The sequence below is a fragment of the Babylonia areolata genome, chromosome 20 (genome assembly GCF_041734735.1).
Source record: "Babylonia areolata isolate BAREFJ2019XMU chromosome 20, ASM4173473v1, whole genome shotgun sequence".
Lineage (NCBI taxonomy): Eukaryota > Metazoa > Mollusca > Gastropoda > Neogastropoda > Buccinidae > Babylonia > Babylonia areolata.
In genome coordinates this window covers 18,667,043-18,682,162 of record NC_134895.1, presented here as the reverse complement: position 1 = coordinate 18,682,162, position 15,120 = coordinate 18,667,043, and the positions used below count along the sequence as shown (strand labels likewise).

General features: G+C 39.1%; 1 protein-coding gene across 1 annotated transcript; it reads right to left on the bottom strand.

Annotated features, from left to right (window-relative positions):
* Positions 1-633: 633 nt before the first annotated feature.
* Positions 634-14,982, bottom strand: LOC143295014 (adrenodoxin-like protein 1, mitochondrial). Its single transcript, XM_076606550.1, has 6 exons — positions 14,848-14,982; positions 11,746-11,803; positions 8,890-8,996; positions 5,783-5,870; positions 3,766-3,818; positions 634-897 (listed from the first exon to the last, which is right to left on the bottom strand). Exons 1-6 carry the CDS (start codon positions 14,978-14,980, stop codon positions 794-796), a joined length of 543 nt encoding a protein of 180 aa, XP_076462665.1. The 5' UTR covers positions 14,981-14,982; the 3' UTR covers positions 634-793.
* Positions 14,983-15,120: the final 138 nt, after the last annotated feature.

The window sequence follows — 15,120 nt, the reverse complement described above, 5'->3', positions numbered from 1 at the left end:
AGTTAACGCAACAGTTGTTGGCAGTTGGTGGTAGTTGCCAGTAAAAATGCTGTATAAAAGCGCCCAGCGCTTGCTGCGCGTGTGACGTGGCGGGGAGGCGGGGCTTATTTAAAAAAAAAAAAAAACTGCATTCGCAAGGGAGTTGAGGCAACCTGAATTCGGTAACTAGTTGACCAACGTTGAGCGGAGATATCGTTAGTTGACGCTCAACTTAGCTCAACTAGTTGAGCTAAGATACCGGCCTAGTGTAAATGTAGCCTTAGTAACAAGTTCCACGTACTACGTATGTATGCACTGCATATATATGTGTGATCACAAACCCAATTTTCTCAGAAACAGCATGTATAAAATGACCTACACTCACATTAAATAATACAATTGCTGTGTATTTTGAAAATAATCATATGTCCACAACAAGACAATCTGCCTGCCAGACTGTATAACACATGCGCAAACAATGACATTCTTTTTTTTTTAGAATGTCTGGTTCCGTACCATATTTGCACACACGCACATTTACACACTTCCTTTCAAAACTTTAGTGGAGAACTCAAAAAACTAACCCCCCACCCCCCAACCCAACCCCACTGAGAGGGTAAAAAAAAAAAACCCACCCAAAAAACCCATCCCAAACAAAAAAGAACAAACGGCAATCTCTTCAGGACAACACAATGTTCTGGTGATGTTCAACACACAATCACACAGCCACTGCCCGGGACCAGCAGCATGGGACGAATGTCTAGGTGGTGTCCCCTGCCAGCCTGCGCCAGGTGTTGGTGATGGCAGTGAGGCATCAGTGAGGCTGTGGAACATGGCCGTCGACGTAGAAATTGCGAGTCGCAGGTGGTAACATCACTTCCATCCCTTCCAGCTCTTTAGTCAGAATAATCTGACAGCCTGAAGGTTGAGTGGGGTGAGGGCAAAAAGGATTTGTGAGTGATGGACAAAATATAACAACAGAAATAACAATACAAATAATATCAGAATAACACATTTGTTTAAGTCTCTCTTTCTTGGTGTTCACAGCTAAACCATCAGTCTAGTTCTGTTTTTTCGAGCTTCATTCATTTAACCTTTCCCGTACGTCATGGTTGTGCTCACACCCACACACATGGTTTTTGCTCTGTAACTCAAGCAATTTTGAAGCCACTTCCATTAAATTTCATGACTTCGTTTATAATGTATCATCCTACATTTCAACTGAAAATTATTTTGTTTTATCCATAAACAAAGAAATGAATATACAATAAATGTCCCAGGTCGTGGTGGGTGTGTGCACACCCATACTCTCAAAGAATAAATTTTGCGCGCTGTACATCACATGGGTGAGGAGCCACCCACACTTGCAATGAACAAGCCTTGCGCGCTACACGTTGTTTATGTGATGTCACTCATGCCTGCTAGAGAGAGAGAGAGAGAGGGCGTTGGCATGAAAATGCTTCTTGCCCACTGTTCGGATTTGGTGCCACAGAGATCGGGCCTTTTTGTCTGTTGTGCATCATATCCTGGTTCAAGTCTGCGGTTTTACTCTGAAGTTTTACTCATTTCAAAAATGGATATTTATTGGACTAGATAAAAAGAACTGAAGAGCCAAGAATGCTGACATCTCAGTCAAGGGAAAGGGGACTGGTACCAGTGCCGCCAGCATCAGCTGAACTCCAAACAGTAAACACACCGTGCTCTGTCATCACATCCTGCGATAAGGGAGGAGGGGAGGGGGAAAGAAGGGGAAGGGCTAAAAAGAATCACTTACACTTGTGTCAGCAATTTCACAATCCTTTCTGATGGCATACGGAATGGACGCACGTGTGTGTGTGTGTGTGTGTGTGTGTGTGTAGAGGATGGGGTGTGTGTGTATGCACATAAACACATAAAAGAACTGTGTTTCCTTTTAGCCTACAATCTGATACAAAACAAAGCAAAAAAAAAAATTCTGTTTGTAATGGATATGCATCTTTTGTACTTCATCTATAGATCCCTGATTTAAATAACATCTACAAGCTGCAGCCACGAAATGTATCTTGCAACATCAGCTGACGTAATTTCATCACACACACACACACACACAGCATTAGTCAAATGTTGTGGTTTTCGTTCCACAAAGAGTGGCCAGACAGGGACAGAGATCGCGTGCGCGCATTTATGTGTATGTGTATGTGTGTGTGTGTGTGCGCGCGTGTGTGCATCAGTGTGTATGCCAGTGCATGCATATGTGCACAGGTGGTGTGTGTGTGTGTGTGTGTGTGTGTGTGTGCACATGTGTATCTCAGGTGGGGGTGTCTATGAACACAACTATATCAGTGTGTGTGTGTGTGTGTGTGTGTGTGTGTGTTGCCTGGCCATGAAAACATCGATACGCTCCAAAGGGCAGGAGTGAATCATTATTTGTTTGTTCACTGTTAATATAAAGCGCATTTGCTTTGTTCTTTTTAATTCAAAGCGTGCTATATTTCATCTAAACAACTCAGAACTAACTCTCAGTAAGATCAAAGTAATACATAATGTTTGGCACAAGAGAGCTGCCATCAACACATACAGAACAGATCAGACCGAAACGGGCCTTTCATTAGAGTGTGATTATGGGTTAACTGTACACCCACAACGTACAGCAATGGATTAGTTCCTACACAGAACCCATGGGCTGTTGTGCACCCACAACGTACGGAAAGGGGTTAGTTCCTGTACAGAAACCATGGGCTGCTGCACACCCACAACATATGGGAAGGGGTTAGTTCCTATACAGAAACCATGGGTTGCTGCACACCCACAACGTACAGGAAGGGGTTAGTTCCTATGCAGAAACCATGGGTTGCTGAACACCCACAACGTACAGGAAGGGCTTAGTTCCTGTACAGAAACCATGGGTTGCTGCACACCCACGACATATGTGAAGGGGTTAATTCCTGTACAGAAACCATGGGTTGCTGTACACCCACAACGTACAGAAATGGGTTAGTTCCTTTTCAGAAACCATGGGTTGTTGTACACCCACAACGTATAGGAAGGGGTTAATTCCTGTACAGAAACCATGGGTTGCTGCACACCCACGCCATATGTGAAGGGGTTAATTCCTATACAGAAACCATGGGTTGCTGTACACCCACAATGTACAGAAATGGGTTAGTTCCTTTTCAGAAACCATGGGTTGTTGTACACCCACAACATATGGAAACGGGTTAGTTCCAATACAAAAACCATGGGTTGCTGCACACCCACGACGTACGGCGAGGAGTCATTCCTTGGTAGAAAGCATGGGTGTCTCTAAACCCATGACACACAGTGCACAAAATTTTAGGCGACATACAGGAAAGGTTAAGTAACAAACATCAATAACAAAAGAGGTTAAATTTTGACTAACATGTCCTGACAAATATCCTTTTGGTGTTTAACATTTCAGGACATGTCATATTGCTAAGTACACCCCATTGTTCAGTCTAGAAAATAAAATAAAATTTAAAATTAAAAAAAAAAAAAAAAAAAAAAAAAACCCACTCAGACTGTGTAGGAAATATGTTTTTATTTTTCTTGTCTTTGGTTGTAATAAGTTTAGTAAGTTTGGGTGAGTGAAAAAATAATAATAAAAGAAAAAGATAATTATGTTTCAGTTTCTTTTGCTTTGGTCATGCTTTGAGAAGTATCTCCCAACTTTCACCAGCATACATTAACTTGTTCTGCAGCTATATGAATTCAGAAACATTCATGTGTACAATTATTACATAAACTTTTGAAATCTCCTTACTGGTATTATTCATTCATTCAACTTACCCAACCTGCTGTTTGGTTTGAGAAAAGGGGCCATATCCAGCATGTCTTCCTCTCTGAAAAGAAAAAAAAAGTGTTTATGCAGCCATCAAAATAAAACAGCTCTGCAAGCCAAATAGGACATCCACTGTAACTGAATAAGGAAGATTCCATTCACACTACAGCTGTCTGCCAACTCAAATATGTCAAACATAAGCACATCACTTATACACTGGCACTAAGTGCAACATATATTCTGTTGTTTTCTTTTGCAATATGTTTACCTGTTTTCTTTGCTATTCATCTAACTGTGTTGATGCATGTACCCACCCAGATATAATCTATTTCGTATCACGAAACCTAAGAGCAAACATGTTTATCTAAGCCGATCTAGGTCACAAGTTCTGAAGACTTAAAAATAAAGTAACCATATTCTGTGCAATTGAAGTCCAACATACATCTGCTTAACAACAAAACCCCAGAAAATTACATGTATAATAAAACACTAGCCAACATATCCGCGAGTGGTAGAAGAAGCCAAGAATAGAAACTGCACACATTTATGGCCAGAAATCATATTAACCGATCACAGCAATTAACTCTTTCACCACCATGGTGACGTTTGTCGAACAGACAGTTCACCACCATATGCGACTGTAGTTGACATCAAGGGGCCATGTTAAAAGGGCTGTTTTTCACATGGTAACAACGCTTGAAAGTTGCAACCAACTTTCCCATGTACAGGGCTAAACTTCCACCCTTGACCAAATTTGAAGTGAACAAGTCCACAGTGTTGTTCTGACACAAACTGAATTGTGTGACTGAGAACATCAAGTCTAAAATATTTGGTGCTGGGAAGTAATTCCCCCCCACCCCCCCTTTTTTTTTAATTAAAATATTACATAGTACAAAGAACAAAAAACATTCGTCGAACGATTAACATTAACGATTAACAAACATTGACAATAGCAGTGGGGAAATGATCAAAAGAAAACAACAACAAAAACAAAAAACAGAAAAACAACAACACCAACACAAAAACCCAATATAACAGACTAATCATCAGAAACTGGTCCCAGTATGGAATAGATCTATTTTCCTAATCCCGCTTCCCACATCCCTCCTCTCACACACACTCTTCCAATATTGTTTTCCTTTCTCCAATCACTGAATCTCACCCTCTCCATTTTACATTTTGTACTCTATCTTTTCCACATTCTGTTCTCTCTCTTTTCCTTCCTCAATCCCCTCCCCCTCGTGACCAAACCTCTTCCCATATAATATGTGTATTGATATATTTTTCCCAGTTCAAAAAGGCTTTGATACTGGATACCTCTATCTTTTCAATAATAATGTTGTAATATGCCTTTGATCCCTTTTTAGAAGTGGATATTTTTTTGCAATGCGCTGGGTTTCTCATTGTTATTCTGACATTCCGCCGTTATGTTTCTTTTTCTCAGGTAATTCTTAATTGATTGAATACAGTTGATACAATTAAGAAAGTTGGTTATGATTCCCAGTTTTTCTAATAACTCTTCATAGCTAATGAATCTGGGTGTTTTTTTGTTGTTGTTTTTTTGTTTTGTTTTTTTATTAAATGTTTAACTAAGAACAGGTTCCTCTGTATCCATTTCTTATAGCAAAAAATTATTTCCCACTTTCAATTCATCACTTTAAAGATAGGTTTGGCACTTAATTCTTGATAACTGTTCAGATCTATTTGTTCACAGACAATTTCATAAGAAAAAAAACACCCTTCCAAAATCTATTAATGTTACTTCCTAAAAATCATTTTGCACCAAATGTGTCCAAGCGATCTATATCAGGGCAAAAAAAGTAGTATTTTTCTCCATTTGCGATTCTGTGTGTACACTTTATTAACCCATGACTATGTTAACTGGGAAGGATATCTTATGGCTTTTTTTTTTTAATCAACTCATGAGAATATGATTCCAAAATCTAGCTAAAACCTATGATACATAAAAATATGTCAAGACAAGAATACACAGCAATTACAATATATAAATGCCTTCTCACTCACTCTTCTTTTGGCTCAGGTACAGAATCAAAGAAGTCTTCTTTCACATACACATGGCATGTACAGCAGGCCAATGATGCTTCACAAGCACCTGCACAGCCAGCTAAAATATTACAGATTCACCAAAAACATATTCAAAACATAGCACCTCCACAGTCATATCACAAAAAGCATGAGCTAATATATCACAGGTTCCCCGAAACATAATGAAAACAAAACCTTAATTTTCTACAGCTGTGAAATATGGTCAAATGAAGTAACCAACCTCAACTGTTCAACAAGTTTGTGCATATGGAATGCCCTACATGTGGCAATATCCACACCTGTGGGACTGTGAGTGTTGGTAGGCGAGAGAGTGGGGAAGGGACTGCACCACTCCTCTTCACTAAAAAAAAAAGTCACCTGTGCTGGTCAGGCAACCAGGCTAATGTCGGAACGTACACACCGACAGATGAGCCTGCCTGCCTACTCGTCCATTGGTCCGACGGGAGACTTCACTGACGCATATAGAATGAAAGGTGTGAGACCTGTGCGGTTACAGCACTAGAACTTCACAGGTCTGTGATGTCCACAATGTCAATCATGGCAGCACAGGGCGGGTCTAAGGGCAGATTTTTTTTCCCTTAGTCTCCAAATGTGTGTGCAGACAATTAAGAGTACTAAACCTCTTTCATGTGTGGATATAAATGAATACACAAACAGTCAAACAGGCACACATTACATGTAATTCATGACAAGATTATGGAAATATAAACACACACAGCATATATCCAACCATGAAAAGAGAATATAGCTTCCTAATAGCAGGGTGAAAACATTTCTGTGTTGAAAAGCCCCCCACCCCCACCCACTCCCACCCATTTTTTGTTTTTTTTAAAAACAACTGTACATGTTACGTGTAATCTGCATCTGCAGAACTACTTCACATAGAACACCACTACAGCACAATACATGAGTGGAAACATCTGTTTGCTTTGTACCTACATGGTAATGACCTAAAGGTCTCAACCTGGGCACTGATATACCATTAACAACTCTACTGCAAGCCATTATCTATCCGTGGATGACCCTGAGAACTCCCAGTGTACATTGAAACAAAAGTAGTTGTGCGGAGATGGGAATGATAACATGAGAGGTGGTTTCGTTTTCCAAAGGCTTCCATCAAAATTTAGTCCATTGCTTCAAAATGAAACAAAAAATCAGAAGCCCAGCAAAATGACATGTCCCTGGCCACTGGAATCTGAGCTGATGATATGATGATGATATGGATACTTATACAGCACCTATCCACAGTCAGAGACTAAGCTCCAAGCCCTTTACAAACACAGAGTCATTTACACATAAGACCACCTACCTGGGTAGAGCCGACTAACAGCTACCTTTGGGCACTCATCATTCATCTTCTGTGTCGTTCAGTCAGGTTTCAGTCAAGTGCGTGTGCACGTACACACACACACACATACACACACACTCAACATATGTAACATTGGGCAGCTACACTCCATTTTCAGGGGTCTGGGGGGGTGCATGCTGGGTATGTTCTTGTTTCCATTACCCACCGAACGCTGACATGGATTACAGGATCTTTAACGTGCATATCTGATCTTCTGCTTGCATATACACACGAAGGGGGTTCAGGCACTAGCAGGTCTGCACATATGTTGACCTGGGAGATCGTAAAAATCTCCACCCTTTACCCACCAGGCGCCGTCACCGTGATTCGAACCTGGGACCCTCAGACTGACAGTCCAACGCTTTAACCACTCGGCTATTGCACCCGTATGAATGCTGACATAAATTACAGGATCTTCAGCGTGCGTATTTGAACTTCCGTATGCATATGCACATGAAGGGGGTTCAATCACTGGCAGGTCTGACCTGGCTGATTGGAAAAATCTACATTTAACCCACCTTGTGTGATGGAGATCCACTGAGATGGTAACATCAATGTTCTTAGAGTCACAGAAGAAAGGAGACTGTGGATGAGGCTAATTCTGCCAACTGAAGAAAATCAGTACTGGGAAGAGACAACATTTGCTAGGACTGTTTCGGAACCCCATGCTAAGCAGTTTCAGGATTTATTGGTTGAAGACAAAATAGGTGTTTCTGGAGGCTGCCAAGACCAGCCAATCATTTTTAAGTTGCCAAGGCCAACTCAGGTACCACCTTAATGAACAGAATTGGTACAAGAAATATGACAAATGGAAAGCCACAGCTGATCAGCCTTGTCCCAACAGATGAACCTCATGTACTTCCTGCACAGAGGCTGGATGTGGAGGTGAATGTGGGCATCCATCTGGTCCACAGACATGGTCACGTCACTATGCGAGATGGACTCCCTACTTTGAAGGGGCACTCCTATTCTGAAACCTGACAAACAAAAAGAGATATCCAGGATAGCAGGGTAGGGTGTCAGCCTCTGGACACTTTCCAATGACAAAACCCCCGACACAAAAACCTCGATGCTTTTTGAAAAAAATTGGACAAGGGCTTCCTTGCACAAATACCATGCACCTTTCCCTAGACTGCTGGTAAGATAACATGGTGGGGAAGACAAGAAAGATCGCTGGTATGATAACACCATGGCGAAACCAGAAGGAAAGTCTTGGTCCTCTCCACAGAAGCTGTGTACAACTCCATCCTGGTGATGACCTGTTCAGTATGACCCAGCTCAGGCCAAGGCAGTGCATGGTGGCAAAGGAAACAAGCCTTCTTTGCTATTGCCCGGTACAGTACAGGGTATGATGCTGTGTGCAATTTAAATAATACCAGCACATCTGTTGAAAGTAAACATATGTTAATGAAGTTCCATACCCTCTGATACTGCACATTTCTGCATTACTTTTCAAGCAAACAAGTTCCACTTGTTAACACTGATCTCCATCTGACACAATCCTTTTCATCTGTCATTTAAAAAAACATATAAATAGATGAATTAAAAAATAAATACATATTTTTTTTTTTTTTAAATATATATATACAGATAGATAGATAGATATATAAATGCAGACACAAAAACATACAAAAACACAATCAGCCTCACATGTATTAGTTAACACATTACTACCTGCTCACATACACAAATTAACCAAAGCAGTCAGTCTTCCCACCTTCTATTTCAATGCTGTGTCGATGGGCCAGATACATGACGTTATCTCCCACTTTGCCCTTCACTGGAATCGCCGTCCCATTTTTGTCAATGTATGTGATGTTCACTCTGCAGATGAAGAAAATTAATGTTAAAAATAACAAGCATTTAAATCATCCAAAGGTTTTGTGAATAAAATCAAATACCCTTATGCTGCCCTCAAATGGACACCAGCAAGGAAAAGAAAGAGAGGCGGATCACTGAGCACATGGAGAAGAACTGTGGAAGAGGAGAAGAAAACAGCAGGTAAGGCCTAGAACGAAATCAGCTGGCTCGCTCAAGACTGAAATGACTGGAGAAGATTTGTAAATGCCATATGCTCCAGAGTGAAGAGGATCACCTGAGTAAGCAGGTCTGGAGACTTGTTAAAGTGAAGACAAAATCTTGAATCATAACTGTACAGATATAACTTGACACCACTGGTTTGCCTTCGAACCATGGTAAAACCACGGCAAGGTGAAGTGAATCTGTCATATTGCTTATCGCCTAACCTGTCCTATTCCATGGGTTGCTTTTTTTTTCTTTTCTTTTTTTCTTTTTCTAAATATTTATTTTTAATCTGCCATCCACTCTACTTACTGTACTGTGATCATTTTCTACCAAACTGCCTATTCTGAATTAAAATAAAATAAGATAAACTGAAATAAAACAATATAAACTAAATATATCTTTGAAGTTTTTATTCCATATTTGGCTTTCAAATCTTAATCTGAATTCATAGTACGAGAGTAAAAAAAAAATGTTTTTTCATGTTTATGCTTATTTGAACAGCTCATGCATTAATTCATGTGAATTTTACTAATGTGCTCGAATTTGCTTATGCATGGTGATCATTTGAGTCTCAACCTTGGTTCAAAGTTGAAATGGCTAACAAACTATTTCTTTGCATTTTTTTTTTTATCTCAGCTGTTTCATTTTATGATAAAAGTCAGCAGACTGGTGAAGAAATACAAATTCTTGAAACTCATATTTGCTATAAATGACAGGCAAATATCAGATTACCCCGAGGGAGTATGTATCTGTTATGCATACAGCTGTTTCACACACACACTGTTGGAACCAATTTCATTGTGGTAGGGATGTCAAAATCCCCCCCAAAGAACTTTTTTTTTTCTTCAAACCAAGGCCTTCATTATATTATGTGTTATTTCAGATTTGTTTAATGACTATAATAAATTAGATTCAAAAGCTTCTGATACAGATTCAGCAACACAAAAAAGTGAAGGTAACCTGTGAACTTCTGCTGTTACTGACACCAACCTGTATTGCTTGAAACATCTAATAAAATAAGTGCACAGAGTTTCAAGAATATGCACAATAGCAAGATTTCTCATTAAATAGATAAATAAATTAATTAACAAATAAATAAATAATTATGCACTTTTCCTTACATTAGAACTAAGAGATACTTAAACTTTTTGCAGAATATGGTATTTCATTTCTGAGGTACTAAGGTAGTCATTTCTTCTCTATTTTTAACCACAAACAGCCCTTTTGTAGAGGTCAGATAATAAAATCAAGTAACATTAAGATTATAAATTACAATAAATAATTCCAAGTTTCAAAACAAAAACTGCAAAAACTGGTATGTGACACTTTGATGGTGTATGAACATTGCAAAAACTAGTCAATAATACCTTGTTTTAGTTGTTGGCAATTAAAGTATAAGTTTCCTGGCTATGTGGCTGAAAACTATGCATGTGAAATATTTGCATAGGATTTTGTCATGGCTTTTAATATCATTATCTTTGCTGCTTGTAGCCAAGCTTATCACACATGGCCATATCAGGACTAAAAAACCTGGAAATAGCAATCCTACTGAACTGTGGGGAGGGGAAAAAATGGAAAAGAAAAACAGACACAAATACATCATAAACCTGGGGCATGCTTCAGAAGTTGACCTTTCCGTCAATTTTTCACCAGAAGATTAAAAAGAAGTAACCTGTACATAAACACATTGTATACAATGCATAAAATCATATATAACAAGTGCCATACAAAACATGGCACTCATTGAACTGCAGATGATCGGGCCAAAATTAAGCTTGTCATTCACATACAGAGCAAAAAAATTTGCTTTGACTAGTTGCTTTCGAAAATATAGATATCAGTGGATGGGTGCAATAGCCAACTGGTAAAAGCATTGAACTTTTCATTTGTGGGTCTTGAGTTCGAATCTTGGTAATGGCATCTGGTCTGGTGGGTAATGGGTGGAGATTTTTCCGATCTCTTAGGTCAACATATGTACAGACCTGCTTGTGCCTGAACCCCTTTCGTATGTATATGCAAGCAGAAGACCAAATACGCACAGTAATGATCCTGTAATCCATATCAGTGTTTGGTGGGTTATGGAAACCAGAACATACCCAGCATACACACCTCTGAAAATGGAGTATGGCTGCTTACATGATGGGGTAAAAATGGTCATACATGTAAAAGCCCACTCGTGTGCATACGAGTGAACGTGGGAGTTGCAGCCCAAGAAACGAAGAAGAAAATCAGTCAAGCTATTATTAGCCCATTTCAATGACATGCTATCAATTGAATTGACATGCTCTAAAATATTCCATTCAGAATACAGAAATACAACCCATACAAATGTTGATGATTTTCCTGTGTCAGGCGAAAACCAAATAGCCACAGCTAGCAAAAGACTTTTTTTTTTGGTCAACACAAAGAATTTTTGCAAGCTGGAAAATTTGAAACAGGAACTGATGCATTTTGGAGACTGTTTTCTCTTTCAAAACACATCCATATCAGAAACAAACAGTGTCATTTTCATACAAACTGAGCTATGAATTTTTGCTGTTCAACACACATTTCATCATCTGACTTGGGATCCTGCCATTCATATCCCCCAGTTTGTAGAGGACCATCTGAAACATAATATAAGCTTTAATAAAATGATGAACAACATTCCAATATATAATTTTTATTCATGACAGCTTTTTCATGAACAAAGTGCACAGATAACATTGAGAATTTACAAGACAACATCAGGAATACTTCAAGAACGCATGGATAACATAAAGTACGCACAGATAACATTATGAATACATAGATAACATTAATTACCCAACAGATAACACAAATTCATAGATAACACCAATTGCAAAACAAAACTCCCATAATCATTCGTAATGTGTGCTCTAAAGCATCATACATGAATTAAAGACACAAGTCAAAGTGTGCTGTTGTTGTTTTTTGTTTTGTTTCAACTGGCTGAATCTTGCTGTGAATGACAACTATAAATCAGGGTATATTCATTATCATTCAAATGATACATGTCACTACAGGTTGCATTGCAAAGAGATGGAAGATTACATTCTGTTCCCACTCCCTAATTATCAACTGATTACTTAAGTAATCTAGGGCGTATATAACTGCTATGCAAAACAGAACTGATCATATTTCCCAAAAGATGATGACAAATATTTTTTTAGCCTGAATCTTATTTTTATATAGTTAATAAAATGGTCTAGTGCTGGTGTTGTTCCCTGTACATTAACTAATGGATGAAGAATTTTGCAGTTAATGATATGTAGTCTAAATTTTTATCCGTCTTTACATTTTTTGTACAGCAAAACAAAATGAGCTGTTCTCCTCATGTTAATCTACCACAATGGCAACATCTGTTGTGCAGCAAGAATACAACATCCTTCCAAAACTGCTGTACAATCTGACAGTCCAAAAGTGGTGCTGGATTGTTTGTATTTATAGACTGTAAAAATTACAAAGTGGGGGGAGTTGGCATGCTTCCACATATGATGGATTTTTTGGGTAGGGAGGATAAGATGAAGTAATCTGTACTGAAACAATCTCAGTTGTGTCTGTTGTTGGCTTAAAAGGATGAAGAAAGATGTTTTTCCACTCAAGTTCCATGTATAAGGTGTTCCATTTTCTCACAGCTGTGGGAATGGTTTCAAACTTGGGTAAGATAGACTTTACAGTCTTGTTACCTTGACACCATACTTTATTTTCTTGATCAGTTCCATTATCTAAATTTTGCATGAAATTAAGTCTTTCATATTTTTTTTTACTGCTCTAATAATGTCAGTAAATGTTAATAAGTTTGTTCTTCTGACAGTATGCTGAGTAGCAATCTTTGTTTAAACTCATCCAATGAAAGACCTTTGTTATCCCTGCATCAACCCATTCCTTCCTATAAACTACTTTGTTGTCTCTTATTATGTCAACATTATAATGTATCTTTTCAGATGAAAATTCCTTCAAATCCTTAGGTTTACATCTTGAACAGCAGTTTTCATTGTTTCTCCAGAAGGGTTATTTATTCTATTAATTAAAACATTGGAATATTCTCCCCAAGAACATTCATTTCTTTCTGCTCTGGGTACAAGTTATGCATGAAATCTGTGAAGTTTGATTTGGACTATAGGCATCTCAACCAACTGGACAAGTTATGCATGAAATCTGTGAAGTTTGATTTGGACTACGGGCATCTCAACCAACTGAACAAGTTATTCATGAAATCTGTGAAGTTTGAGTTGGACTATAGGCATCTCAACCAACTGATCTTTAATGCTGACGGGTGTGGTGGCTGAATGTTTTGAGCGCTGGATTCTTGCCTGAGTTTCCTGAGTTCGATCTTTGGTTTGGTGCGCTTGGTGGGTGAAGGGTGGAGATTTTTTCAACCTCCCAGGTCTTCATATGTGCAGACTGCTAGTGCCTGAACCCCTTTCGTGCACACATGCATGCAGAAGATCAAATACACACTTTAAAGTGGCGCAGTTCGTGGCAGTCTTTGGTGGGTTATGGAAACACAAAAATACCCAGCATACATCAACCACGACAGAGTCATCAGTAAGCTGATGTTGGTCATGTAATGGAAAGAAGAAAAAAGAATATTTGACACATCTTTAAACCACTTTTTTCATATTCCTGGAACAGAACAGTCCCTTTTATATATATATCTTACTTGGTTTTCCACTCCATAAACACTGGAACATTTCTGACTCTATCTGTTTCAAGAACTGGTTTGGAGGATCTGGAAGGTTTGCAAATAAGTAAGTCAACTGAAAAAGAACTAATGTTTTCATTATGGTTATTTTACCAAATGGTGTAAGATTTCTCCAATTCCATTGTTTCAAACTGCAAAATATCCGTAGCATTAAATATCAACAATGGCACACCAACCTGTACCCACCCTTACAACCCAACATGTGATCACCCTCTGCATGAGAGACACTGAATCACTCTCTGCATGAGAGACACTGAATCAGAGAAAATTTTACAAATACACAAACTGAAATACATCCATGTTTCACTACAATCAAGCGCATACACACCCGCATGCGCGCGCGCGCGCGCACACACACACACACACACACACACACACAAATTCTTCTTCTTCTTTCCGTTACACGACCAACATCCACTTGCCGATGACTCTGTCGTGGTTCATGCATGCTGGGTATTTTCGTGTCTCTATAACCCACCGAACACTGACATAGGTTACAGGATCTCTAACATGCGTATTTGATCTTCTGCGTGCGTATACACACGAAAGGGGTTCATTCAAAAGCCGGTCTGCACGTATGTTGACCTGTGAGATCGGAAAAATCTCCACCCTTTATCCACCAGGCGCCGTTACCGTGATTCGAACCCGGGACCCTCAGTCCAACGCTTAAACCACTCGATCGGCTATTGCGCCCGTCAATTAACTTACACCGACACATAAACATTACAGTAGCTGTGTGAGAGAGAAGAAAAAAAAATCGTTTCAGTGTGTACACAATAATCTTGTGTCAGGAGAATTAAATTTGAAAAAAATTAAAAAGAAACTTTACGTAATACTAATGCTACGGTATCACAAACTCGTCACTGGGGTCACCGTTCACTGAAAAATACAAACTTATATAACCTCAGATATTACGCTGTATTATAAAACTAGAATAATTACTCTGTAGTCTGAGTCCTCTGACAGCTGTGAAATGTGGCACACTCTTTGGACGCTGTGACTTCGCTGTCAGTGCTGAAAAAGAATTGCACAGTAAGCATCGTCTGCAAACAGTCCTCAGCAAGGACGCTGCCATCTTGCAATAGCTTTACTTGTTCGTTAACGCTGCGCCACAGATTCGTATTTGAGGGATACCCTGATCGAGATACGAAACTGCTGATAAATGCTGCTTCTAGCTTTGTGTATTAGCATGCATCAATCATTGTTGAAGAGAAA

What these genes read in the sequence shown, in the direction of transcription:
- LOC143295014 (XM_076606550.1), bottom strand. Translation starts at nt 14,980, where the DNA reads ATGGCAGCGTCCTTGCTGAGGACTGTTTGCAGACGATGCTTACTGTGC. An exon ending in CCCAAGTCAGATGATGAAAT is followed by an intron (nt 8,997 to 11,745) that starts GTGTGTTGAACA and finishes CTTCATCTGCAG; the next exon opens with AGTGAACATCACATACATTG. An exon ending in CAAACCAAACAGCAGGTTGG is followed by an intron (nt 898 to 3,765) that starts GTAAGTTGAATG and finishes CTCAACCTTCAG; the next exon opens with GCTGTCAGATTATTCTGACT.